This window comes from Macadamia integrifolia, chromosome 8, assembly GCF_013358625.1.
Source record: "Macadamia integrifolia cultivar HAES 741 chromosome 8, SCU_Mint_v3, whole genome shotgun sequence".
Taxonomy (NCBI): Eukaryota; Viridiplantae; Streptophyta; class Magnoliopsida; order Proteales; family Proteaceae; genus Macadamia; species Macadamia integrifolia.
Window position 1 is genome coordinate 8,510,988 of NC_056564.1, and position 25,966 is coordinate 8,536,953.

The window sequence follows — 25,966 nt, forward strand, 5'->3', positions numbered from 1 at the left end:
TATGTGATGGACCCCTCCTCCCCCTTCTCTCCCCATATTATTCTCCTTGATTTCCCTCCCTTAACCTTATCTCTCATTGGTCTCCTCCCTCTTTTTATCTGGGGATTTCCTTATCTCGGGCCCTTTCTTGGATTTCCTCCCTCCCCCTCTTCACTCATATTTTTCATCTTTAGAAATTAATTAATTTTATATTTTATTTTTTTAGTATTGACTCAGCGATCTACTCGGCTGGATCAGCCATACACTCGGATCGGCTGGCCACCAAGTGAGTCAATCTTCCGAGTTTTAAACTATGCCCTATATCCAGTGTATAATCTTTTCTAATAAGCACTAGGACTACAATCCCAAAAGAATGGTTTTTTAATTAGCCTATGTAGCATCAGCTATCACTTAAATTAGGGGGAAAAAACAGATCCTTGAGGTAAGAGGTAGCAACTGATAAAAATCCAGTCACTCTTCACATTTTCATCATATACGTTACATATAAAAGGTAAAAGAATTTTAAAATCAAGGGTGGGATATGTATTAGCCGTCCTTAAATGTACTTTATGACATATAACATTCAGGGGAGCAATTTACATCGCTTTCAGCTCCACCCATGCCACCTAGAGTCTTTAGTTTAATACAATGGTTGAAGTTGCTTCAAAATATTTAAAAGTAAAGGAATGTACAAGTAAGAAGCAACATTGATGGATATCGGTAGTCTTCAGTCTTCTGTCTTGTTTATCTTGAAATCTCCTTTTGTTTGCATGTTAGTGTGAGATTTTTCTTATTTTATTTTTTTTTATATTGTAGGCACAAACATCTTGGAGACCTTTAAAGAAACAGTAGAAGAGAAAAACAGAAGTGATATATGAGCAATATCCATCACCAGCCACCTTTACAGATCAAAATTTCTGCTTTGCCATTGTCGTCGTTGGGGAAGCCCATATGTATAGGCCATGGGTGACAGTTCTCTGCTCATGATTCCCTTTAATGGCTCCAACATGATTTAAACTTTGTTGCTGATAAAGTTCCAACACTGGTGATTATGATATCTTGGAGAGTTTGGGATTGTTGGAGTTGATGGATGCTTTTGTTGCTGCCTGTTTGGTTCCCCTGGACTGAAGGGCAGGTAATGGCAGATTTTACATTTGGAGATTATGAAATGCCACTTAATGGGATGGGATTTAAGCTATTGGAATGAGATTCTTACATACTTAAACAGAGAGATCTACTACACTTATGCTCTGTAACTTGTGTAAGAACACCTGAAAGCATCTTATAATGAGGAGTGTTCAAGCCAGCAGGACAAAAGGTGTGAGTGGATTCTTTCCAATATAGAGTATACAGTGATCTCTTTGGCTTATGCTTGAATAGGTGCTGTTTTCTTTCAACGTTTTGCCCATTCCTAATAGATTATATTATTCAATTAAAAAAAATCAGGTCAGAGGAATGGGAAGAGGACATCATCCTCTTTACGTTTCTTTCTCCCACTCCCCAACCAAACCCCCCCCTCTCTCTCCTCTCTCTCTCTCTCTCTCTCTCTCTCTCTCTCTCTCTCTCTATGGCTAAGAGATAAAATATTCATCAAACCTAAAGCTAGGTATATTCATTGGATATATCCTTTTCTAATGCTTTAAGAATCCAACTAGGAGTCCCATTACACAAAATTTCATTTATTTTTTGTTGGAAATCACCATAGACCACTAATACTTCTAATTTGATGAGGTATATCATGTTGCTTACGTTCATTTTTTAGTTTAAATTTTGTACCATATGCTTTTAACTTGTGGCATGCCCTTGTTATAACATATAATCTGATGATGCTAATAGTCCATTCCTTTTGTGGAGTTGGATAATTAAGAAACAAAGAATTTTGAGCTACCGGATAGGTATGAGTTAGTAGTGTGAGACTTGGAAGGATAAACCTATTGATTGTTATGCCCAGTGAACGGCAGCAGAGGAATGCTCAAGGGAGAAATGGATTATGGCAGTGAAAAAAATACTGAGAACTTGTGCAACAGCAGAAAAAGTAGCTGTACAGTCTGAATTGTCTGATTCTTTATTTATTTATTTTATGTGAATTCCCCGAGTTGGATTCATGTAATTGGCCACAATGGTTCATGTGAGGGGTTGATGAGGATGATGATGACAATCGTCAATATTTTTACCCCAAAAAAAAAAATGGTGGTGAGGATCATGATAATCTGGCTTCTCGTCGAAGGATCTTTTCTCATGTCATTTGAGGTGTATTGAGCAAAACAGATGAGAGTGGATTGATATACTTCTTTCATGGTCTAGTGCTGATGTGGTTTCAATAGGTAAATGGAAAATGGAAAATGGAAAATGGAAAATGCCAAAATGGTGTCCCTTAAGATATGTGCTGGTGTATTTGCCTTGAAAGGAACTGTAGGACCTTCAAAGGGAAGAGTAGGAATTTTCATTATTTATGTAAATGGTTTGGTTTGAAATTTATGAGTTGAACATGATTGGGAAAAGAGTTGAAAAGGTGGGGTTGGGGGCTTCTGATTTTCGAAGACTGATTTGGGAGTGAAATGGGTGTGAAGTTTTGATTTTGTTTCTTTTGGTGTAGGGGGCTGTATACTTGTAACAGTAGTAAAGTAGTTTTAGATGAAATAAAATTCTGTTTTAGGATGGGGAGAGGCATCTATGCATTGCCTGCTGATATAGTCATATCTTATACACCAAACCAATAACGGGTTGCAAATCAACATATTTTATGAGGACAAAGGGGGTCAAATATTTAGAGAGAAATTGTGAGGATCTTTTTCCTATCTATTTTCATTAAAAAAAAAAAAAAAAAAAAGGTTTAACCAAACAGCCATAACCTTCGTAGTTATAGGGCTTTCCGTAGCATGGTCCTATAGCCATATCCTTAACATGTTAGAAAGGGAAAAATGGGAAGAGATAATGAGAGGAAGGACCCTAAATAAGATGGCTGAGTAAGGGACAATTAGTTGGCATTAGTGATTGCTGAGAGGGAGAAGGGAGGGGGGGGGGGGGGGGATCAGATTCTACTACTTTTTCACATTTGTGTGCTCTGGGCCATTGATGGATATGTAACTGTGCTGAGTTATGAGTGCCACTTTCTGAGAAAAGTAACGAGAGAAACAAGACATGGAAATACAAAAATCTCACCATTCTAACTCAACCCTTGTAATAGGTAAACAGATATCTTGTTTTCTGATGCCTGGAACAGGAAACATGAGTAGCTGAGTTTTGATTGATTTAAAATTGATGGATGCCCAAATGCATCTTCACCCTTTTCCTCCTTTAAAACTCTTTTGAAGGATTAAAAAACTCATAAGGTTATTTTTAGATATTCTTGGGCCAATGAAGAAACACCATTGATGTATAGCTTAGATCTCCCATGAACCACTTTCTGAAACCTCTTTTTCTGTTAGTAGACTTATATTTACAATTAGTGTCGGTGCATCTTTCATTTTTAGAAATTTGAACAGAGAATAATTTTTTTTCAGAGGAAGGGGAAGAGGGGGGGGGGGGGGGGGGGGGGGAAGGAGAGAGACATTGCAAACAATAAGGCCAAAAGGGCAAAGTCGTCCGACTATAGGTATGTTGTCTCAATCCTAAGAGATTGATCAAAATTAGAATAAAGTGGTATAAGTGCTTTCCAATGCAACTTGCAAAAAGGCTGCTCCTTTCAAAAAGAAATTGGGTAATTTTGTCATTTACCAAAAAAAGCTTATTGGAGTGATCATATTGCTCATGCTGTCTTGAATTCTTTGCACCTTGGGTGGGCCCAGAAATAAAAAAGAAAGTGACATGGGTGGCACTAGGCTTAGGCTTTTCACCATAGTTGCCGGAAGACAGCAATGGCTGTAAATTGTAATAGCCTGTACAAGTACAAAAAGAGAAGAAAAAAAAGGAGATTGAAAATTATGAAAGCAAGAAAAAGGGACAACTAAGGAATTAAAATATGAATCTCTTTCACCTATGGTGATGGGAGAATATCTTAATCCACGGGATTCGACCTTCCCACTAAAACCAAAAAAAATAGGCATTTCAAATTTTCGTTAATAGGGGATGAGAGTTGATTATAGCATCAAATCACCTTGAATGAAGAGATTCTCTTCACTCTGGGTCACGAAAAACTTTTTCCTTAAAAAATAGAACAATATATGAAAAAACAGAATGACAAGAACAAACAGCAATCGGCACTGAAGTAATTCTAATTAACGCAATTAAGTAAAATGGGCTAGCCAAACTATAATGCTAACTGGAACAGCAACCATTGTAATTGCATATTTGCATCTAAGAGGCCATGACTAGAACCAAGTGAATTGGGTGATTTACAATGAAAGCAACATAGTGAGAAGGACAGTTGTGTTCGTGTGCATATATGTGTTTGTTAGTCTTCCTGTGATGATTGGTTGGTGGTGGGTGTGTGCATGAATGTTTATATTAGTCTTCGAGAAACTGCGTGTTAATCATTTGATCCTTTAGTCTTATCAGATAATCAAATCATTGGTTCGATGCCTAGCACTTTCATTGGGAAGAAAGGTTCTTCCACTGAAAGCAGTGAAAGAAAATTTTTAGGATCACAAGAGATTTACCAACGTAAATAGAAAACCTTGAATCTGAAGAAGATATGAAGAAACAATGATACCTTTTTTTTGTTTAGTTTGAAGATGGTCCTGAGTAATGGCAACAGTAGTTAAACATCCTGATTGGGAAGGAAAAGAGAGAACCATAAGTTAAGCAAAAATGATCAAAGAGAAATTTAATACAAAAGGTTATTTTAAATAGACTAGTGATCTGACTTGGATCTTTATGTGTTCTATATGACTTGTTAAAGTTTATGGTTATTAGTTTATTATCATCAAACCCAGCATGAAAAAAATGAAACGAGGACAAAAGAAGGGATTCAAAGCATAAGATGCTTAAGTTAGTGGAACATAGACTCAGCTTCTACTAAGGTTTGGTGTGTCAAGTTCAGTCAACTAGGCCATATTGGAGGGTATAAATCTTGAATTTACAGAAAGGTCTACAAAGAAAACTAAAACAATTGAAAACTTCCAAGGTAATCAAAAGAGAGTGTGGTCTGTGACTAGGCCAACTTGGTCCAAGCGTCCAGTGAAATGCGGTTCCACTTTGGCCTAATCGAATACGTGTCAAGTGTTCGGACTGATTCCAAGTTTTGATTTCAGCCATATGCCCAAATGCAGATTCTTTGTGCCGAAAGCTTTGAGTCATACCTACCGAAATGTACATTTGCCACCATAACCCTGCAAGTGGATTCTCGGTAAACTTGTTTCTTTTAGTTTAGCTTCTCAGGAAAAAAGGTTTGGGATTGTTACTTGTAGTTGCTATCAGTGTTAATTCATAAATGTAGAGTTGGAAGAGGTTAGTACCTTTTTGCTTAAATGGTTTAGTTCCATCTGCACCCAAAGAAAAAAAAAAGTTTAGTTCCATCAAAGAGATTGGATCACTAGTTTAGAATTAGACAACTTAAGTAATGATATTGACTTCTTGATCTCACTGTCACTGATCCAGTGTTGGATTCAATGTCCTAGAATTGCACATACTGTCTATATAACTTTCAAGTTAACTGGTTTTCCTTCTTTTAGGGTGAATACAGGTAACCATCTCAATTCTTTAATAAGATTGGATAATCACAATCCATCATGCATAAGAGGTTCGAGTCATTCATACCTTTAAAATGGCCATTCTTATTAAATGTACAACACCAAGCCATGTGACACTGCTGCTACATATTTTCACTATTTCTCTCCAAATTCGAGCATATAAAAAAGGATTTTATCTATAAATAAATAAACAAAAATCCGTGGACTTTCACACCAGAATCCGGTTTTAGGCTTTCAATGCAAACAGAACCCAAGTTTGGGAATCTTCTCTTCCATTCCAAAGTTCACAATTTCAAATAGATGCACAATATAAATCCTATTTACTGAAGATCACATACTATAAACTACTACTTCGAGTCCCAATATTCACATAAAAACGACAACAAAAACACAGAAAGAACACTCCTATACTGAACAAAATGACATTTGTCATTTCCAAACCCAAAACAACTCTACCCTATCCATGAGGATGGAATCTTGAGGACTGCATTTGAAACACCATGTTGTGAGATCCAGCCTCTCTGCGTTGATTTTGACCTTGTAGCTTAATCCCATAAGGTGTCATACCATAAGGAGAATGCATGATCATGTTGCCATGTGAGTTGAAAATCATGCCTGGTGATCCATTGCTGGGTTGGTTCCAATCAAATAATGTTTTGGGTGTGGTGCTAACCACATTGGACTGCTGAGAACGTACACTAGTCTGATCTCCAGATTGATGTTTGTTTTCTGGTGAAGTTGGCCTAGATTCTGTGATATTAACAGTTGTGATGTCATGTATGCTGGATCTTCTCTTATCCTTCCCTCCAGAAACTTGCCTTATATAGTACTTCTGAGCGTGGCTAGCCACTTGGGTTGGGGTCCTTGAAACCACAAAATTCCTGGAAATATTTCTCCAGTCTCCTTTGCCATATTTTTTGAGACCCATAAGGAACAACCTGTATGACCCAATAATAATGATAATCAGCTTACAGAAAGCTTAAAAAACTAGATAATTACCAAATTTAAGCACAAAATATCCAACCCATCCCAAAAGCAAAAATGTCACCCATTTAACCAAATCAATATTAACAAGTTCATATTATTAACTTATAGTCCAAGAATTTGAAGATGAGATTTAGATTGTAGAGTTGTGAAACCACTTCCAATGACACCAAAAGAAGAAATTGGTTAACCCAATGAAATTTCATTTATGGAACATAAGAAAATCACTTGTTCCTGGTAGGTTGTATTTGTTATAGAAAAATAAACTTGCTCAACAGTGGCAGAATTTGACCCTCGCTCAAGACAAAATCACTCAACACGAAGAACCAGGGATGAAAAGAATACTTAACATTAAAATGTTTTGAGCTTGTGCACAGAAGGGAAAAATCACTTTGAAAGACTAAAACTCAATAGAGTGGAACAAAGTCTCTTTTTTTTTCCTAGTAAAATAGTAGAACAGAGTCACCAAACACTAAAATGACTTGAGTTTTAGGAATCTTATTGTCCATCTATCTAATGTTAATTTTAGCACTCACAAGTTAAAAAAAAAATTTGAGAAGATAACCGAATTCTTAAAGCGCAGGATGAAAGAGATTACCTGTGCTCTTCTTCTGTCCATGGCACTCCCTTCTTCCTTTCCTGATCAGGACGACCTGTGGAAGAAGACCTTCTCCCACCAGGACCATAGCCTTGTTTTAACCCATCAAAACCACTATCGTTCACCCACTCCAATGTGAAAGAAGAGGTACGATAACCAGGAATCGGTATCCGACCAGCTTCAATCTCACAGACATCATCTTCCAATTCCTTGTACTGCTTCATCACGTCCAGCACAGTTTTCCCTGGGATCATTTCTGCTACTTTATGCCATCGATCAGGGGTGTCCTTATCATACACTGCGAGGGCATTCTCAAATATCTTGTTCTCTTCGTTGGTCCAAACGCTGCTCTTGCTCTGTTGAAGCAGCCAATTTGAGTAATTTGAGTAATTTGAGTTGGTACAATAGGACTGTGGAGAAAGAATTTCCATCTCACACTTCATCATTTCTAACCACAGAACACTGCGATGGGAAGAGATAACTTCACAATTGGTGGGCAACTCACTCTTTCTACTTTCAACTTCCCGTTCTTTCAAACGGGGAAGCCATGAATTTCGCCAAAGTTGTTTGATACACAGAAGGAACAGAAAACAGGGGAAGGAAAACCCCAAGAGGAAATGCAGAGAAGTGGAGATTTTAAGAGGAGACTAGAGGCATTAAATCAATAGGCATTTGGAAGGAATCCGAATACCTTTTCACATAAGCATAAACTGAAGAATCTAGAAAAGACCCACTTCCCAAATTCGATTAAAATCTTAAATGTCAAACTAAAAAATAATTAAACTCAGAAGAAAAAAAAAACGATTTTTTCTGGTCAAGTATAAACCCAAGATTGCTTGTCAGATCTACAGTAACTCAAACTAAAAGCAATAATTTTGGGATGAAATATTTGAGCAGCAACAGGAGAGAAAGCAAAGGAGAAGGGTAGAAATAATTAGGACTTGTATGGGCAACTCCCCAAGGCCCAAGCTATCTATAAAAGGGGCAGACGAATAGAGAAAGAGGAACCCATAGAGAAGAAAAAAGGTGGAGAAAAGGAAAACCCAGAAATCAAAAACCGCAAAGGCAAATCGGAATTCAAAAAATCCAAATAAACTAAAAAACCCAAGTGAAATATTTGTAGAAAACAGAGAGAATCCGACGAATCCGAAGCAAGCTTAAATAAAACATAAAAGCGTGAAAGACCAGTTGTTCCTTTTTTTCCTCTTCCTTGAGGCCCAAGAGCAACAAAGGAAAAGGGCAAAAGAAAGCAAACAATCAGCCGCGAAGAAATGAATCTAAATTCTACAGAACTGCTTTTCACTCACAATTGGAGTGAACCAGAGACAGAGATAGAAAGAGAGAGAGCAGAGAAAGAGACCAATACAAACACAACACAACAAACACAGCACAGCAATCAGCACAGGTTAGAGAGAGAGAGAGAAGAGAGAGAATATAGAAGTGGACCAGTCAACGGTGTCGAGTTGTGATTGGTGGGTAATGGTGTATGTGGGCACTTGCTGAGAGCTCAAAAGGAAAGCTTCCCTCTTTTTTTTAATATTTTTAAAATGGAGTTTTAATATTAGCTGAGGCCAAAAGAGAAGTGTGAGTGCTGCAAGCAGCACGTGAGCAAACGACGCCATTTCGTTGGTACGGAATCTCCGCCGTCGGTTTTCCTGACAATAATAAGATCGTTTCCCTGTTTCTCTTGTTACTCCTCAGCAGGGGTTGCTATCCTGAACAGTATCAGGATATGTACGGCCACACATACTGTACTATCCCACCTTTATGATACACAACGTCTTTCCTCATTCTCATTCTATCATACGGTAGATGAAGAAGCCAAGCCAATCGTGGTCTTTATTTTGGACAGATGCTTATTTTTGACCAATTTTCCTCCCCAAATAATTGTTTAAAAGGTTTTAATTCAGGCAAACCTCCTACATCGAATTTAATATATAATTTTTTAAAATAAATTTAAAATTTATTGAAAATTTTCCAATGTTGATGAGGGTATGATGATGAAGATGATGATGTTGGCATGAACCCCTTTCAAGTAATTGGATCAGATCGGATTGGGTGAATCACAAGTCTGAAACTTTGCAGTCAACGGTGAGTTATTGGAAGGACTTGGGCATGCATGTCGAATGTTTATTACACCTCATCACTCATAGAAAGGATTTTTTTTTTCTTGTTAATCATGCAATTTAAATAAAAAAATATATATATATACACAAAAATAAAACATGAAAATTAAACAAAACTCAATTAATGAGTATGAAAACAAATATAGGCATCAATCTTTGCACTCTACTATCAACATTGATTATTAATCTTGTCTACCCTCTTTTCTTTTACGAAATTTTAAGATTTTATCATTTTACACTTAATGTGTCATCGAAAATATATAAAGTGAGACTAGAAACTTAACCTGTAAAAGAAAAAAAAAATCACTTTCTAATAAAAATAAATATTAAATCCACACATGTAATATTTAATCCCTATTATAGTTAGACCCGCATACTACTTGATTTTTTCTATATCCATGATCATTGTAGGACTCGTGTCGTGTCTGATCTCCTTTGCGATAGGACCCACATAAATTTTAATCCATTTTTATATAAATAAAATGGCTCAAAATCAATGGACACCAATCCCATGTCAAATTCCAGATGCTCTAACCATAATCATAGGCCAATGGGCACTCAGTTCATAAATTGTTTGACTGATAGAGACATAGAGATGGATGATAGAGCTCCTCTCTTGTCTTCTAGCTTCCCTATAGACATAATCTATTGAAAATGAATTATCAATCGATAGGGAAAGAAAAGAACAAAATGAAAATGGGGTTAGGATGGCAACCGACAACCTGACATGGGTCCCACGGAGAGATTCTTTCCCTTACTAATAAAGAGTTAAAAGACAAAAGATGAGCATGCATGAGAGATGGATGGATCCTGACCGTCTGATTGATGTAGAAGTTTTTACTTTTATTTTTTCTGTTTGGACTTTGAACAGCCGACCATGCCCATTTTTTACTAAAACCCCAGCAGCCCAAACTCGTGAGAGATTGAAAATAAATTTGAAAAAAAAGGTTAGGTGGTAGGGCCCATTTGAGGGATAGGTTATCCACTCATCCAAACCCAAGTGGACCGAGTAATGAGATCAGACTTGAGCTAGAAGTGTCACAAGCCACAAGGGCATCAACTAGTGGGTTGGAGTTTGATCAAGTTGTACAATATAATTACCCAATTTATGATATTTTTTAAAATAAATTATTATATTTACATGATGTGTGACCTTTTCAAATATCACAAGGCATTTATTCTATTACTTATAACCATAACGTAGCTTGATTATGTATTAATTTCGATTGTTTGATAAAAAGAACATGTTCTAGATTAATTACTTGTCAAATTTTAAAATCAAATTTAATAAAAAATTTTAAAAGTATATAAGTGTCGCCCTTTCCATATTCAACTCATAAAATCCACTCTTATGAGAAAAAAAAAAAAACTGATAAAATCCACTACAAATTCTATTGAGAGTTGCCGGTTAAATATTATCTATTCAACACTTACATATGATAGGATTCGATTTATAACCTCTTTTCTTGGGTATCGATTTTCAAACAGATACGTTACCACTATGTTAAACTAGTGCTTGCGTATTCAAAGCCATCCTATTACGTGATAAGTTTCCAGAACTCCAAACAAGGAGAGATATTTACTTTTTTTCACTTGTGAAAAAATAGAGGGGAAAAAAAATTATGATTCTTCTAACACGGTGGGAGCGCCCTATGAGTTGAATGGGTCCACCTCGGGTTTCATGCTGGCACTGAAAGACCATTAAAAACGAGTCTAGTTCAGAGTACCCGTATGGTCAAGTTAATAGATGCAAAAAAGTATTTGATTTGGGCGAGTCTACGGGTTTGACCCGTTAACCCCTCTCCGCTGGCAGGTGAAGGGCATGAGGACACGAGAGGGAAAGAGAGAGATGCTTTGTTTGGAGCCCAAGTAAAGGAAGCAAAAGTCAAATTTTGAGTGGAGGAGAGAGAAGATTCAAAAATTGTTGTAAAAGTTTAATACAACGTCTATTGTCTTGTGGTTTTGTTGATCTATGAAATTTTACATGTGATTGATGGATAGAATAATTTATTGCTAATACATGTAAATATAAAGAATAAATCAATAAGATAATCACATAAGAGTATATGGATTTAACATGGCTTGGCATGAATTCTAGAAATTTTCATTAAGTTAGGAAAAAAAAAACTCTACACTATTCCTTTAGCTCATATTGTGATCTCTCATGATCGTGTTTATGATTTTCCCCACAGAAACAATATATATAGTAAACCCTAAAATCCTAATTGTCACACGATTATAATTTTATTCATTTGCATGTAATGAACCCCAAATTCGTTTGAAACATATACATATTTAATGATAAAAACCTAAAATGATGAACTTTACCAACAAAACGAACTTTCAATTAAAAGTGAAGTACTTCTAGTGAAAAAAATGGTGAAAGATAGGTTAACTGATTAGAGTAATCAATACTTAATATTTAATTTTTGTTTCTTCTAATTGACTTATTTTTCGAAACGACAAAAAAAGTTCTCCATTACACTTGAGAGAGATCGATTAGTGTAGAATGTGTATTATAAGAGTTTTTAATCATGATTAACATATGCCACGTGTAAAACAACATTGAGATCATAAGGTTAAGGTTAGTAGTGCATTTAGGACACGTTATTTGTTTATTTTTTAAAAGATTAATTTATTCTATTCTATAATTTTTGTTTTTTTGTCTCATACGCTCAAGTTACTCTATTAATATTTACAATTTTTAATTAAAACATTTAATAATATTTTTTTTGTAGTTGTTAAAAATAAACACTAAAAAGCTAAGGAAAAATATGATTGGATGTACCTGTACCAGCAAATCCACCCCAGCTAGTGATTGTCTTTATTTATAAATAATTTTTTAAAATAAAAAACCAAACACAAGAACCTACCCAATAAAAACTTTTTTAATTCTTGTTTGTCTTTTGGGTGTTTGAGAGGTTGCTAATTTTATTTAATCTATTAGTTCAATTATTATTAAAGTTATAAAAATAGTTATTTTTTTGGGTTTTAATTCTTTTTGATGATCATGCGTTCATTTCATGTGGTTCTGACATAACCCTTTTTTCTTTTTTAATTTGTTTTTTCGACCTTTTAGTGAAAGTGCATCACTATTTACCCATTACCCAAACAAAGGTTGATGGGGCCCGCCCCAATGAGGTGGGATCGTGTCTTTGGAAAAGATGGTGACTTACATATTAAAAAAAAAAAAAAAAAAAAAAAAAAAAAAGGAGGGTTGGCTTTTGGCAATTGCCAAGGGCCGGGCAGTGGGGCTGTCTTTGTTTGCAAAAATAGAAAGATTCCTTTTATACTTTATGGAAATAGAAAGATTCTTTTACCTGTTAATTTTAAATCTGTCACTTTCACCACATGACCCGGTGAATTGCTGACCCCATGTGGGTCTTGTAAAAAATAATAGTAATTATTATTATTATAGTTAATTCTGGCAGATCTTAGGTTATCTTGTATGATAATATACACAGTAGCACTAATAATCTCATTCTCACCATTTCTACCCCAAAATGAGAATGCAAGCCAAATATGGGTGGTGGTGGACCGACGATTATGATAGTGATGATGGATGGAGGTGGTGCACTGGCACAATATGTAATTGCAAAGATGTTTATATATGTAAATACAAATATGGAAGATGCACTCAACCCTAAGGGATCTTCTCTTGTATCAAGTATGATGCTTTTGTGGGTCCAAGTATGATGCTTTTGTGGGTCTTGGGAGAGAAGGGGAATATTGTTATTTTGAAGTCATCATTTCATCATTTCTTACCCTTTATAAATATCTTTTACCCTTTGGAGATGAATAAAAAATTCATGAGCACGTAACAAAAAAATAAAATAAGGCTATGTAAGTTCAAAAAAAATGGTATAGATGTGAGATGGATTCTAATCTTAACGTAGACAACTGCATGGCATCATAGTTGCATTCTTTTGAAATGTTGTTTATTATGAAAAAGGTTTTTACATGTCTATTGTAATAATTTTTTTTTTTTTTAGTCATACGGATAATATAATTTGACATATTGATCTTGGATAAACTACATGTTAAATTTAGTGGCATATTTCAACAAAATAACTCCCCATGCATGAGGCCTGGTCAATCTCTCTCTCGCTCTCTCTCTCTATTTTGTGGGAATGAAATTCCCAACATCATTACTATTCAAATAGTTTTTTAAAGAATTTGACTTTCTTAAACAATTTTTTGAAACTACAATAGTAGCATCTTTAAAATCAGAATAATATAAAATTTTGCATATGATTAAGTTGGGAAAAGACTTAGTTGTTGTTGTTATTGTATTAAGTGATAATGATGTGCAAAATATGATCATTAAATTTAGGTATTTGTACCAAATACTAATCAATTGGCAATTAAAAGTAAGTGCATGGAAGAGAATTACTATAAGGGACATGTAGGTTTCTTAAAACAAAGTGAGATTGAAAAAAGAGTTTAACACCCAAGTTGCACAATAATCCAAAAGGAATTCCATTCCTTTCCCATCATTATCATAGTTGATCTTTTGCGAAGTTATACTATAGTCCAAAATGAAATCCATTCCTTTCACCATTTTGTGGTCTTTTTTCTTGTACATCAAACATACCCTTATAGCCTTATAAGAAAACTCGGAAAGAAAGAGGGGGAAATGGAAGAAAGAATGAGAAAAATGATGTTTAGGAACCAAGCCAACTAGGACTAGGCCCTAGGGTTGTGACCACTCCCTGGAGGCCTTACACTTTACTGGGAGGGCTATGTGCCACAAGAAGGACAATGTGGACGAAAAGATGGCTAAGCAGTTTGTTCACCTCCTTGGGATGGAATTAGAATATCTTTGTTTTTTTGGTGGATTCTTTGTTTGGATAGGAGACAAAGGATCAAACTGTTTTTGATAATATTTATTTTAAATTTAAACATATATGATGGAGACATAATCACAAATAAGACTCCTTTTTGGGGAGGGCTAGCTAGGTTTGAATTATATTTATATCATTTAGTAGAAAATAATTGATTAAATGTTCTTTAGTCTCAATTTAATTATGACCCTAAAGTGAATATAAACCCCCCCCAAACCCGGTTAAAAAAAATAAACAAAGAAAGAAAGAATTTTGACGCTTACAAGTTACATATAGCTCTTTCTCCTCCTCTAATGTAATATCATATTGCGTGGAAAGAGAAATTGTCGGTGAACATTTTGTTTTTCTGAGGATTCATAATTAATTATTATAAAGTAGAGAGTTCTAATCAATTCTTTTGTTAAATCAAATAAAAGTAATTTATTCAATGATTTTTAATCGAAGATTGTACAAAAATTCAAAATGTATGGAAGAATGGAAGACCACTATTTATTAGATGAAATTATCGTAACCTTCTAAGGGATATACATCTGGTTGAAACTTAAAAGACACTATCGCTTAATCTTAATCAAACCGAATGAATATGATTTTTGTACTAAATTTTAAAAGACTTAAAAATAATCCGATTGAAGCTTAATTGACGTAATATATTTGATATATATATATATATATATATATTTATTTTTATCCCTTTTGAAGAGTGATATACTCTTGTATTTTGACAAAGTGGTGTTTCCCACACTCCTTTATTCTCACTTTATTAATTAATTATTCAAAGATATTGAATACCAGTCCATAATTGGGTGTTTTATTTATTAGAATTCGGAATAAAATATTATAAAATACTTCTGATTAAGAAAATAAACCCTCCTCCTTTCCGACAATCCATTTTCTAGTAGTTGCATGTTATAATGAATACATTTATTTAAAAAAAATTTTAATCTTTTTAATAAATCTTTTCATAAGTTATTCTCATAGTTTTTAATTTCTATGCATCAAAGTGCCTATTGGTAGCTTTGTTTATTATCACTTTTTTATTTTGGGTAGAATTTTTTATTATCACTACCCCTCTATATATGAAAGCATTTTTTGGCCGGACAATGCCATTTATAATAATAATAATAAATAAATAAAAATAAAACCATCCAAGCATGAAGTGTTTTGACTATGAATGACCCTTTATGGGAATGGGTATCTTGGTAATTTTGACGACGAAAAATATTCTCTTATGGGGTCAATTCAAACAAGAAGAATGTGTATGCCATGGAATGTTGGAGATTCTTTTTCTTTATACATAAGAAAGATAAAAAGAATTATTCTACTAGTAGTGGATTGTTTTTGGTGGTTCTTAGATTTTATTAGAATGAAAGGAGGAGATTTGATTATGGTGAAATAATCCAATTTCGAAATCATATGAAAATCCATGTTGGTGGAGTCTCTTATGCCAAATAAACTGAAACAGTTAGAATCTTTATCTTTAAAAAGATCAGTCAGTGGTTAAAGAGACAAGCCCTTGTAGTTCAATGGATAGACCAAGACTTTTTTCAACAATAAAAAAAAAAAAAGTCATAGGTTCCTTCCTTAGCTGGCAAGATATTTTAAATTCTTTCACTTTTAAAGTGGAAAAGATATGATTTTGAATATCACACATTAGGCTTAGTTGAACCTTATCAATCAACGAATAGCATTGGTGAAACACTTCCATAAAAATCCAACCCAATAGAAAAGAAGGGGAGGAAAAAATTAGAACAAAAATTAGAACAAAGAAAAGATTCTTTTGGTATCTCTCTCTTAAATCTTCCCTTAATTAAGTTGGAGAGATTTCTTTCTTTATCATGGACGGTCCTCAAATTGAGAGGATCATTTTTGTTGGGACTTGAATTGAATATGGTCCATGGACATGGGGATTCCTCCCTTTCTGCCTTTATCTTTCCTTTTTACCACTGTAGAGAGAAGATGGCGATTGATGGAATGGGATTGATGAGAGCTTGCTTTGCGGACCAAAAAGGTTGATAGCTTCCACTTATCCTACCTTCCTAGGATATGTGGAGTCACTAATCAGTCTCCATGGCTGCCTCTCAAAATTCTGTGGGTCACTGGTGAGTTACCATAAGGATTCACCCCTACTGAATGCTTGGTTTCCTGATTAATTTGAAAAGATATTTCACTGACAGATGTTATTTTGTTTTCATGGGGTTCATTTGTTATCCCCTATTGTTGAGATGTTGGAAGTTATAGAGGTATAGTCTTATATCGATTATTTGGGATTTTAGATCATGTATTTTAATATATCAATAAATTATCTCCACGTTATGTCTCAAGATTTTGGATTGGACCTCAAATGATATTTCGTGGACTATCTCATTAGGTGCCAAGAGCAACAATGGCTTCAAATAGTGGAATTACAAAGCAGGAATGATATACCAACCCCAAGTAAAGTTGGAATATATAAAGCTTCTCCCTCCTTAGAAAGCTTTCTGAATAAGGCTACCCATATTCTATAAGGAAGCACTGAGTCATGATATATTGCCACACAATCAACTACAGATTCAAGCACCAAACAATGAACAAATGGTGGGTCCTTCACAAGAGAGAGAGAGAGAGAGAGAGAGAGAGAGAGAGGACTGTGTGCATGTGATGGCATGGGTCACCAATTATTAGCCTTAAAATGATTGTGAAAAGGTTCAGTAAGTTTGAGATATTCCCAAAGTAACAAAATAGAGTATATACTTGAATCTTCCACCAAAATCTAGTGTGGACTAGCAACAGAGAAGGGTGGGAGGTGAATCTTTATGGGTTTTAACTTTGGAGAGGTGGGTAACTGATTATGTTTAAATAAAGAGAGCTTTAAACATTGAATCATATCATGTGAGTTCTCACTCTTTCCATTGTGTAAAGAAAGATGCTGGGCCAGCTGGTGCACTCAGAAAGAGAATTTTGAATGATTGAAGTCATTGAACCAACTCTTCCTCTTCTTTTGTCTTCATTATTGAACACTCATAGCCCATTTCAATTCGAATTATTCAAGCTCTGTTGTAATGGGATCTGTGAGAGAGAGAGTTTCCTTGGGGCTTGAGGAGAAGGAAATCTAGCTGTTTTTGTCTTTATACCAACTACTTGAAACAAGGATAAGTAAGTTGGAAGATCACAATGGTTGCTGGTTTCATCTTTTCATCAACAGGGTTTTTAATCTAGTGATAATGGGTTAACATCAAGCAATCAAAGCCCATATGCCATGGTTATAGAGAATCCTGTGGGCTGTGGGCTGTGGGCTGTGGGCACTGGGCATACGCTATTTTCAACCCAGTACGAGTATAATGTTGGTGAAATTTCGGTTCAAAGTAATGAGAAAAACTAGAAGATAGAATGCCATAGAAAAAAGGTGGGTCTTGGTGCAATAGTAAGGTAGTTTTATTGCGATTTAGTGATCATGGATTCGAGTCAGAAAACTCTCTCTGCATAGTCAGGAGAAGACTGTATACAATATGAACCTCCCGAGACTCCACAGCCGGTGGATGCCATAGAAATGAGGAAACATTTCCACAATAGCTACTAATCCCTGTGAGATTAGGAGACTTGACATCCCACGGAAATGGATTGAATCAGGTGTGACATATTGGGCAAAAGAACTAAGCCCAATCCACCTGAGCCCAACCCAGCTTTTATAATCTCAATTCGACCCAACCCACCTAAACCCCGACACAGCCTTGTTTATCTCAAGCAACCCTTACCCAGTCTTTATTGTCTCAACCTTTTTCAATCCATCATATCCCCCCTCTTCTCACTACTCTACAGTTGGACCAAAGCCACCTAAATCATTTCCTTCATACCTTAGCAGCTTAGCCCAGCCCAACTTAGTTCATCATAAACCCTCCCAATATGGGTGTCAAAAAATCCGATCAGCCCGAACCCATCCTAGCCTGTTCTGAGTCCGAATAGGGCCAAAGCTGAAATTTCAACCCATAGGGTGTGCTAGTGTTGAGAATTTCAGGCCTGAGGTCGGGTTGGAATGGACCTGGGTGGAAGCCTCAACCCTATCCAACCCAAGCCAAACAACCTTGTATATTAAGTATATAATAATATAAATATGTTAATAATTAAAAATGGATACTAATAGAACAAGATTTGTACAAAGTCTCTTGTTTTTCACAATCTACATATGTAAGAAAACGTATGTCTTTGGCCTTTGCGATCTACATATATAAGAAAATCTTAGTCTTTGACCTCCACAATCTACATATATAAGAAAATCTTAGTCTTTGGACTCTACATTAATGTATCAAGATCAAGCAACCAAGTACCCAAGAGTACAGGCCTGGGTTGGAATGGGCTAACCACAGCCCAATCAAGGTCCATCAGGACTGGGCTAAGACATGGTTGGGCTTGGGCTGAGATATCCCAGCCCGACCTAGGGCTGGGCTGGGCTTGGGTTTTAAAAAACCCAACCTAATCTGGCCCATGGACACCCCAACCTCCAAGTCTAACCCATTCTAGCTCAACAAATCTATTGATGAGGTGGCAAATATTGGTGGTATAAGCGGACATAAGAGAAAAATCAATTTTTAATTATCATTTTACCCTTATCCGTATTGTTCAGGATCGATATCAATCCAGTCAATACTAACTAATCCGATTCAAGTTTTAGAACCATGTTTTGGGTTCAATTTGATTTATAGTATATCAATATATTCATAATTAAAAGAAAAATAGGGATAGTTATTTGGACACCCTCTATACAATGGTTTGCTTGACATCCAAATTATTGAACATATTACTTGAAGCCCCATCAAATCTAAAGGTGTCAGTCCGTTAGTGGTTAAAGTGGAAAATACCATTTTATCCTTATGAGCTATTCAACTGAAACTTGTGAAGTTAAAATGATTATCTTACCCTTTAAATGCATTAACTTTACAAAACCTAAATCGATTTAATTTGTGGGCAAAAAGATTTCCTTTCACCCCTCATCTTCCAATTCGATTCCTTCATAAAACAATATAAAAAATTAAGACATATACGGTAATAAGGTTTTTCATTTTAACCATTAAGAGCAGACAACATTGTCAAATTTCATGGGCCTCAAGTATGATGTTCAAAAGTTTGGAATATCAAGCAACCAGGGCACAGCATATGGGTGTCCAAGTAATTATCCAATTTTTTTTTTTATAAATTTCAGTGTTATTGAGTTATATTGGTTTGAATCCTATTTTCTAAAGTAAATTCCGTTACGTTCAAACCGGTCTCGTCGGTTCGGGAAAGGGTCTGAAAGTCCTCTGACACGCTAATTATTACTCACCAACCCAACCCCACCACTTCTTGTCTCCTATCACCAATCATCCACTTTTCCACTCAATCTTCATGTCGTCAAACCACATAAGCTGCAAAAAGAGAAGAAACCACCATTTCCACTAGAAAACAAAGGCAGAGAAGAGGAAAAAAGCAAGCTACACTGATCTTGAACTTCCAATGCAGGAAATTCTCGACTTTAAGTAGCTTGTAACTCAAGATCTCCGACTCCGGTAAAGAGAGAAAAAGCTCCAGTTTCCAGAATTCCAGCCGCAAATCGTGCATCTCCTTCTTCCAGAATTCAAGGTGGAGGTAGAGGCTTCTCTGCTTCTTTCTCTCATTCTCCCGCTTCCCTCCGATTTTGATTACACCAGTTCATAGCTCATTCATAGAGAAAACGATAAGATACCCATCTTTGCATCTCCAAAAGGTAGGCCATCTAAAAGAAACAAAGACCGAGTACAGAGCCCTCTGTGAGAAAACCCAAGAAAAGTCAAACCCATCAAACTTTCCACACCCTTGTCGAACACAGCTCCGCACCTACCAAAAATCCCTATATCAGAAAACTGGCCATGTTTTGAACCAATGCTCCTGCATATAGGGTTTTTATCAGAAATCCCTTTTGCCTCCCCTGCTTCACTCTCTTCTTTTTTGCAGGTTTTGGTTCCTTCCTCCTGTAACAACAGCTTCAGATACCAACACTTTTGGGTTACTTCTTTGTTGTTTGCTTCTCTCACCTGGGAGCCTTCAAAACAAGCAAAAGTGGAGGCCACCAAGCCACCATTTCTGGTCTTTCTCAATTCAGGAGAGATTTCAGTAATAGGGATCACCAGACGACAAGAGGAAAAGGACGAGAAAACCGTACAGGAATCTCTACGATTTTTTTTTTCTTGCCTTCCAAAAACAGTCTAACTTGACATTATTGCTTGTGAAATTACATCATTTACCCTTATAGCTAAACTAAAACCAGTTATTCTGAAGGACATATGAAGTCCGATTATAAATTCTGTGATTACAAACAGATCCAAGTCCAAACCTTTTCTTCTGCTTCTCTACTTTCTTTATATTTTTATGATTTAGTATTACAAATATTTACCTTTTCATATATGATAGGGCAAGGATGGAATCAACACAGAGGGGAAGAATGGGATCAGCACAGATTATTGCTTCAAATGTGATGGTTCCTGAAGTTCTTACAGAAGATAATTATGAATTCTGGAAGATGTATATGAAAAGCTATCTGTTAGGTGAAGAACTCTGGCGCATAGTGGAGGGAACTTGTCACACTCCTGAACCCAGTGATATTGGATTCAATTCTTGGAAACAGGGAAATGGAAAAGCTCTACATGCAATTCAAATTTCATGTGGACAGGAAATGGTAACCCTTATCAAGGACATTGATTCAGCCAAAGCAGCTTGGGATCATTTGGCCTTTAAGCATCAGGAAAAAATTGACCAAAAGAATTTGCCTGCACAAGCAGGGACGTACTCAACAGTCGGAGGTACATTGCTCTATCAAAGTTCATAGCACTTCCCAACCTAATACTAGTATATGGAATTTGAAGTATCTTAACCCCAAGGGGTAGCTGAGTTGGTAAGGGAATTCGCCTAAGAAGCTTGTAGTTCTGAGTTCGATTCCTCTTACCTCTTGGGCCACTCACATGGGGGTGTTTAGTTCTTGTCATTTCTATCATCTTATCTAGTAAGCCAACTCCTTAATATAGTGGCTTAGATATAGATTGATCTTATCCACTGCATAGTTCTAAATCTTGGTCGAAACTTGAAATTTCACAGTTTTCACCATGGGTCAAATTGAAAATGTTATTGAATTCGGCGATATTTTGTATATTTCAATTTTCAATAGTTTCGACCAATTTTGACCAGCCCATGACATTGAATTTTGCATCAAAAGTATCTGGCAGGTTTGTATCCATATCTTGGTTTCGAGTTGGGGTTGAAACCTGCCTCAAAATCGAAATTGTTATCCTTGATCTAGTAAGCCAACTCTTTAATATAACATAGTGTAAAATTTATCTATATTTATTGAAGGAGCTAGTTTTCCTTAAACCACGGTGACTGGGAATTCATTCACTGCGGGCTGAAGGATGGGTGCAAGATGGTATAGGAAGGGGGTGTTTTGAGACTTACACTGAAACCTTATAGGGGTTTGTGAACCTTTACTACGTGGTGAAGGAAAACTTTCTATGGCTTATTCCTTTTGATAAAATTAAAACTGGTCGGTTGGCAATTGTAGATCATGAAGATGGAGCAAGGTACCTCCCACTATATCAAATTGTGTTTAGTGGTGACTGGCAAAGAACCAAAAATTTCTTGGAAGAAAATCCTGAAGCGATGACTGCAAGGATTTCAGTACATGGGATGACAGCTCTTCAACTTGCAGCTATAGCTGGACATTTAGAGATTGTAGAAGAAATGGTGAAATTGATGGACCCAGAAGCCTTAGAAATAAAGTCCAACTATGGTGGAGCCACAGTCCTTATCTACGCTGCCATCGGTGGAATTACTAAGATTGCAGAGGTACTGGTGAGAAAGAATGGAGATTTGGTACATATACCGAATTTATATGGTTTAATCCCAGTTTCTATAGCTGGTATCAATGGCAACAAGGATATGGTACGCTATCTTTATTCACTCACTTCCAAGGATGCACTAGTTTCTGGAGAATGCAAGAATGGTGCTACACTTCTTACTACTGCTATTGATTTTGATATGTACGGTACGTAGTACAACATGGACATTTCTATGCCCAGATGCAGAGTGCAATGAAAGACACCCCTGCCCCCAGGTTGGATACCTGTGTGTGCACTTCCACTAGCCAGGGGCTTGCAGTAAACACGCAACCAGGTAGTGTTCTATCTATCTATCTATATATATATATATATATATAGGGGAAGAGAACACTTGTTGGTTGCACAGCCCTTGCCCCTAGACACAGAGGGTGATGAAATGATAACCCGGCCTCTGTGAAACCTAAAAAACCTACCCCCTGTTGATGCCCATCTGCGACCCCTAATTGCTTAGAAATTTGAATTGCAAACAGTCAGTTATCTCATCATACTAACCTACTGCTAGTATATCTTCATTTTGGTTGTGAATCTATATGTAGATATTGCTCTGGATCTTCTTAGGTGCTACCCAATATTAGCAGTTAGTTCAAGTAGTGGTGGTATGACGGCCATCGAATCGTTGGCACAAAAGCCCTATGCATTTCGAAGTGGACGACCACACAACATATGGCAACGATGGATTTACTCATGTTAGTTAATTGCACTCTTCTCTTCTCAGCTCCATAATTTGATAAAATTGCCTCTAAATGACAGTCATTTGATTGGATTCTTTCCCTCATACAATTTCAAATATATATTTGTTTTTGTTTGAAATGAAAGTAAAATAATTGACAATGATAATTCAATTCATAGATGCCCCAATCTACAAAGGAAGAGACACAGACTATCTTGATGAGAGTTCTAAAGATCAAAATCACATTACCAAAGGTCTCTCTCTCTCTCTCTCTCTCTCTCTCTCTCTCACACACACACACACACACACACACACACACACATAAAAGGTAAGATAAGATCACATATTTTTTCTAATGAAATTTTTTATATTGCAGTTAGTTGCTGGTTGTATGGAGTATTTTGGTGTGCCCTTAATGTATTGGGTAGGTATACAAAAGCAAATATGATGAAAATTATATCTTTCCTTATTTATTTTTTGCCTTTCCATTCACTATCTTTTAGTCTTAATCAACTTCTTTCTGTGGTTCTGCATAGTCCCAGGAGTCAGAAGCATACACAGAACGAAACGAATGCATATCCAAGCCCTTAAATTACTCAAATGTGTTTGTTCTCAAATTTCAATTCTAGATGAAGCTAAAGTTAAAGCAGTGGGAGTGTATTCAGCCATCTTCCAAGCTACAAAGTCTGGGATTGTTGAGATAATTGTTGAGCTCATTAAAAAGAATCCTAATTTTGTTTGGTGTGAGCCTGCAGACGGGCGGAGAATATTTCAGATTGCAGTTCTGTATCGACAAGAAAAGATCTTCAATCTTATATATGGTATTGGTGCACTGAAAAATGATCTTGCAGGGGGTGTTGATAATGATGGTAACAACATTTTACACTTTGCTGGAATGGTATCACCTCAATCTCAACTATATAGGGTCTCGGGTGCTGCTTTGCAAATGCAACGGGAGTTGCAATGGTTTCAGGTAACTGAATTCATCCTCTACTTGTAGTTGTTTTTTTATATTGGATAACGAAGATAGATAGACTTGAGAGGGTGCCCAAGTACCTATAAGTCTCTACATTGGGCTACTCACATCCGATGTAGGATTATTAATTCTGCCTTTTGTTCACTATCAACAGGAGGTGGATATGATAACACGACCACCATATAGAGATCAGCAAAATTCGAGTGGCTTGAAACCTCGAGAGCTGTTTAAAAGGGAGCACAAAGAATTACTCAAAGAAGGGGAAACATGGATGAAGGATACTGCAAATTCATGCATGGTAGTGGCAGCACTAATTGCAACTTTTACATTTGCAGCAGTCTTTACTATTCCAGGAGGAAGTTATCAAGATGGCTTTCCCATCTTCTTGAGAAAGAAATTATTCTTGATTTTTATAATCTCTGATGCTTCATCACTCTTCTCTTCTGCAACTTCAGTGTTGATGTTCTTGTCCATCCTCACGTCCCGTTATGCCGAAGAAGATTTTCTTAAATCGTTACCAAAGAGATTGATAATTGGTCTATCCACGCTATTCATCTCCATGGCAACTATGATGGTGGCCTTTTGTGCAACCCTTTTTCTTATCCTTGGTAGACAATATAGGTTGGTTGCCATTCTCATCACTTTCCTTGCTGGTGTTCCAGTTACATTGTTTGTTTTGTTACAATTCCCACTCTTTTTGGCCATGGTGCATTCCACATATGGTCATGGAATTTTCAATAGGCAAGCAAAACTTTGGCTGTATTAGTTTGAAATTGTAAAAGTTAAGATTTCTTGAAGGACCATTGCCTCAAGCCTTTTCTTGTGTTATCTTAGTTACCAATTGTATATGCTTCCTTTACTAGTTTCATTAATGGGTTGCCAAAAAAAGATAAGGGGCAAGAGATTGCCCGCAGGTCATGAAGCACTTGTATCAGCACAGTGACCATTCAGAACATGCACAGGGGCATCAACAAGGATGGAGTTTCGTGATTTGACAAGGGCGTGTGGGGTGGTAATAATTTCACTTTCCTGTATGTGGGGATAGGGTCCATGTGACCAGGTCGCGTTCTTCTTTGGAAACATTATTTTTCTTTTTACTAGAGAAAAGAATACTACCCAATCCTGGGCTCCTATGCCCGACATGACATAGTGTTGTGAAACGACCCCCCCTCCTCCTTTTTGGATGCTTGGCGTGCGCAAGCTAAGGGCCATGAAAATATAACATCCCTCGGTCCTAAAGAGATACTCATCATCTTCATCACACCCTCCCACGAATAAGAAATTACTAGTTTTGATGTGGACCTGTTTATTGATGGGTTTATGAACAATGTAAGGCAATGAAGAACCAATTAGGTGGATAACAAAAGTAATCAAAACGACAAGATGTGAGCTATCAAGTCCTCTAGAGACTGATGGGAAGAACCTCCTTTCCTGACGCAAACTTCTACCTTCTCCTTCAAAGACTTAGCCCTCTCCCTCATCTCCTCCCCTTCTTTCTCAACCATTACTCTTCTTATGCTTCTCTCAATCTCCCCTCTCTCCAACCTGTTCTCCTCCATATGCAACCCCACCCTCCACACATGGCTCACCAACCTCGCATTCACCTTCTGGTCTCCAAAACTAGGCCGACACAGCATTGGCACCCCTTCGCATATACTCTCCAGTGTTGAGTTCCAACCATTGTGGGTCCAAAACCCTCCCACTGCAGGATGAGCCAACACTTCCTGTTGTGGGGCCCATTTGATAATACAACCCTTTTCACTAATCATTTCTAGGAATCCATCAGGCCACACTGGTTCAACCTGTTCTAAGCCATGGACCGAGCCAGACCGAACCACCCATAAGAAGGGGCACTTGCTATTGGCTAATCCCCAAGCCATCTCCACAAATTCATCCTCATCCATGCTAGCTAGGCTGCCGAAGCTGACATAGATTACAGATCTAGGTGGTTGTGTATCTAGCCAAGCGATGCAGCTGCGGTCTTGAGACAGTAAGCTACTGGATAAAGCTGGGTAGAGTTTATGGAAAGGGCCTAATGTGAATATTGGGATTGGGAATTCTTGAGTAAATGTTGCCAAGGCCGATTGTTCAAGGAGTTTGAAGGTGTTCCCAGTGAGTCCAGATGAGGCCTTCAATTGATTGACCATGCTGTCCACAAATTGGTACAGGATCTCTAGATTTTGCGTCTCGATCGCAGGCAGATCCTTCACTCTCAGAGGTGGGAGCTCCGGTACTGGTGTCTCCAATTGAGAATCTTATTATTAAAAAAAAAAAAAAAGAATATT

At 36.7% G+C, this 25,966-nt stretch overlaps 3 protein-coding genes across 8 annotated transcripts in view; 1 reads left to right on the plus strand and 2 right to left on the minus strand.

The window, feature by feature from the left end:
- Positions 1-5,847: 5,847 nt before the first annotated feature.
- On the minus strand, positions 5,848-8,542 carry LOC122085532 (transcription factor DIVARICATA-like). The gene is made up of 2 exons (XM_042654008.1): positions 7,192-8,542; positions 5,848-6,547 (listed from the first exon to the last, which is right to left on the minus strand). The coding sequence occupies exons 1-2, from the start codon at positions 7,635-7,637 to the stop codon at positions 6,067-6,069; spliced, it is 927 nt and encodes a 308-aa protein (XP_042509942.1). The 5' UTR covers positions 7,638-8,542; the 3' UTR covers positions 5,848-6,066.
- A 10,981-nt stretch (positions 8,543-19,523) lies between these two features.
- LOC122085411 lies at positions 19,524-24,493 on the plus strand. 6 transcript variants are annotated; one of them, XM_042653831.1, is made up of 8 exons: positions 19,524-20,311; positions 20,558-20,946; positions 21,699-22,181; positions 22,572-22,721; positions 22,885-22,959; positions 23,082-23,129; positions 23,242-23,678; positions 23,836-24,493. In XM_042653831.1, exons 2-8 carry the CDS (start codon positions 20,565-20,567, stop codon positions 24,445-24,447), a joined length of 2,187 nt encoding a protein of 728 aa, XP_042509765.1. In that variant the 5' UTR covers positions 19,524-20,311; positions 20,558-20,564; the 3' UTR covers positions 24,448-24,493. The 6 variants fall into 6 exon arrangements, with proteins under 6 accessions (XP_042509765.1, XP_042509766.1, XP_042509767.1 ...); XM_042653832.1 differs by having other exon boundaries at positions 19,524-20,305; XM_042653833.1 differs by having other exon boundaries at positions 19,524-19,874.
- Positions 24,494-24,966: 473 nt separating this feature from the next.
- Positions 24,967-25,966, minus strand: part of LOC122085413 (UDP-glycosyltransferase 76B1-like) — a 3,388-nt gene continuing 2,388 nt past the window's right edge. The window contains exon 2 of the mRNA XM_042653838.1: positions 24,967-25,935. Within this exon, the coding sequence (XP_042509772.1) occupies positions 25,052-25,935 (884 nt within the window). The 3' untranslated portion in view covers positions 24,967-25,051. The remainder of the gene's footprint in view (positions 25,936-25,966) is intronic.

Bases quoted from the DNA above. Each gene is read 5' to 3' on its own strand.
- LOC122085532 (XM_042654008.1), bottom strand. From the start codon at position 7,637: ATGATGAAGTGTGAGATGGAAATTCTTTCTCCACAGTCCTATTGTACC. The intron at 6,548-7,191 runs GTAATCTCTTTC...TGGGTCATACAG, and splicing joins TGGACAGAAGAAGAGCACAG to GTTGTTCCTTATGGGTCTCA.
- LOC122085411 (XM_042653831.1), top strand. From the start codon at position 20,565: ATGGAATCAACACAGAGGGGAAGAATGGGATCAGCACAGATTATTGCT. The intron at 22,722-22,884 runs GTTAGTTAATTG...TTCAATTCATAG, and splicing joins GCAACGATGGATTTACTCAT to ATGCCCCAATCTACAAAGGA. The intron at 23,130-23,241 runs GTAGGTATACAA...GGTTCTGCATAG, and splicing joins GTGTGCCCTTAATGTATTGG to TCCCAGGAGTCAGAAGCATA.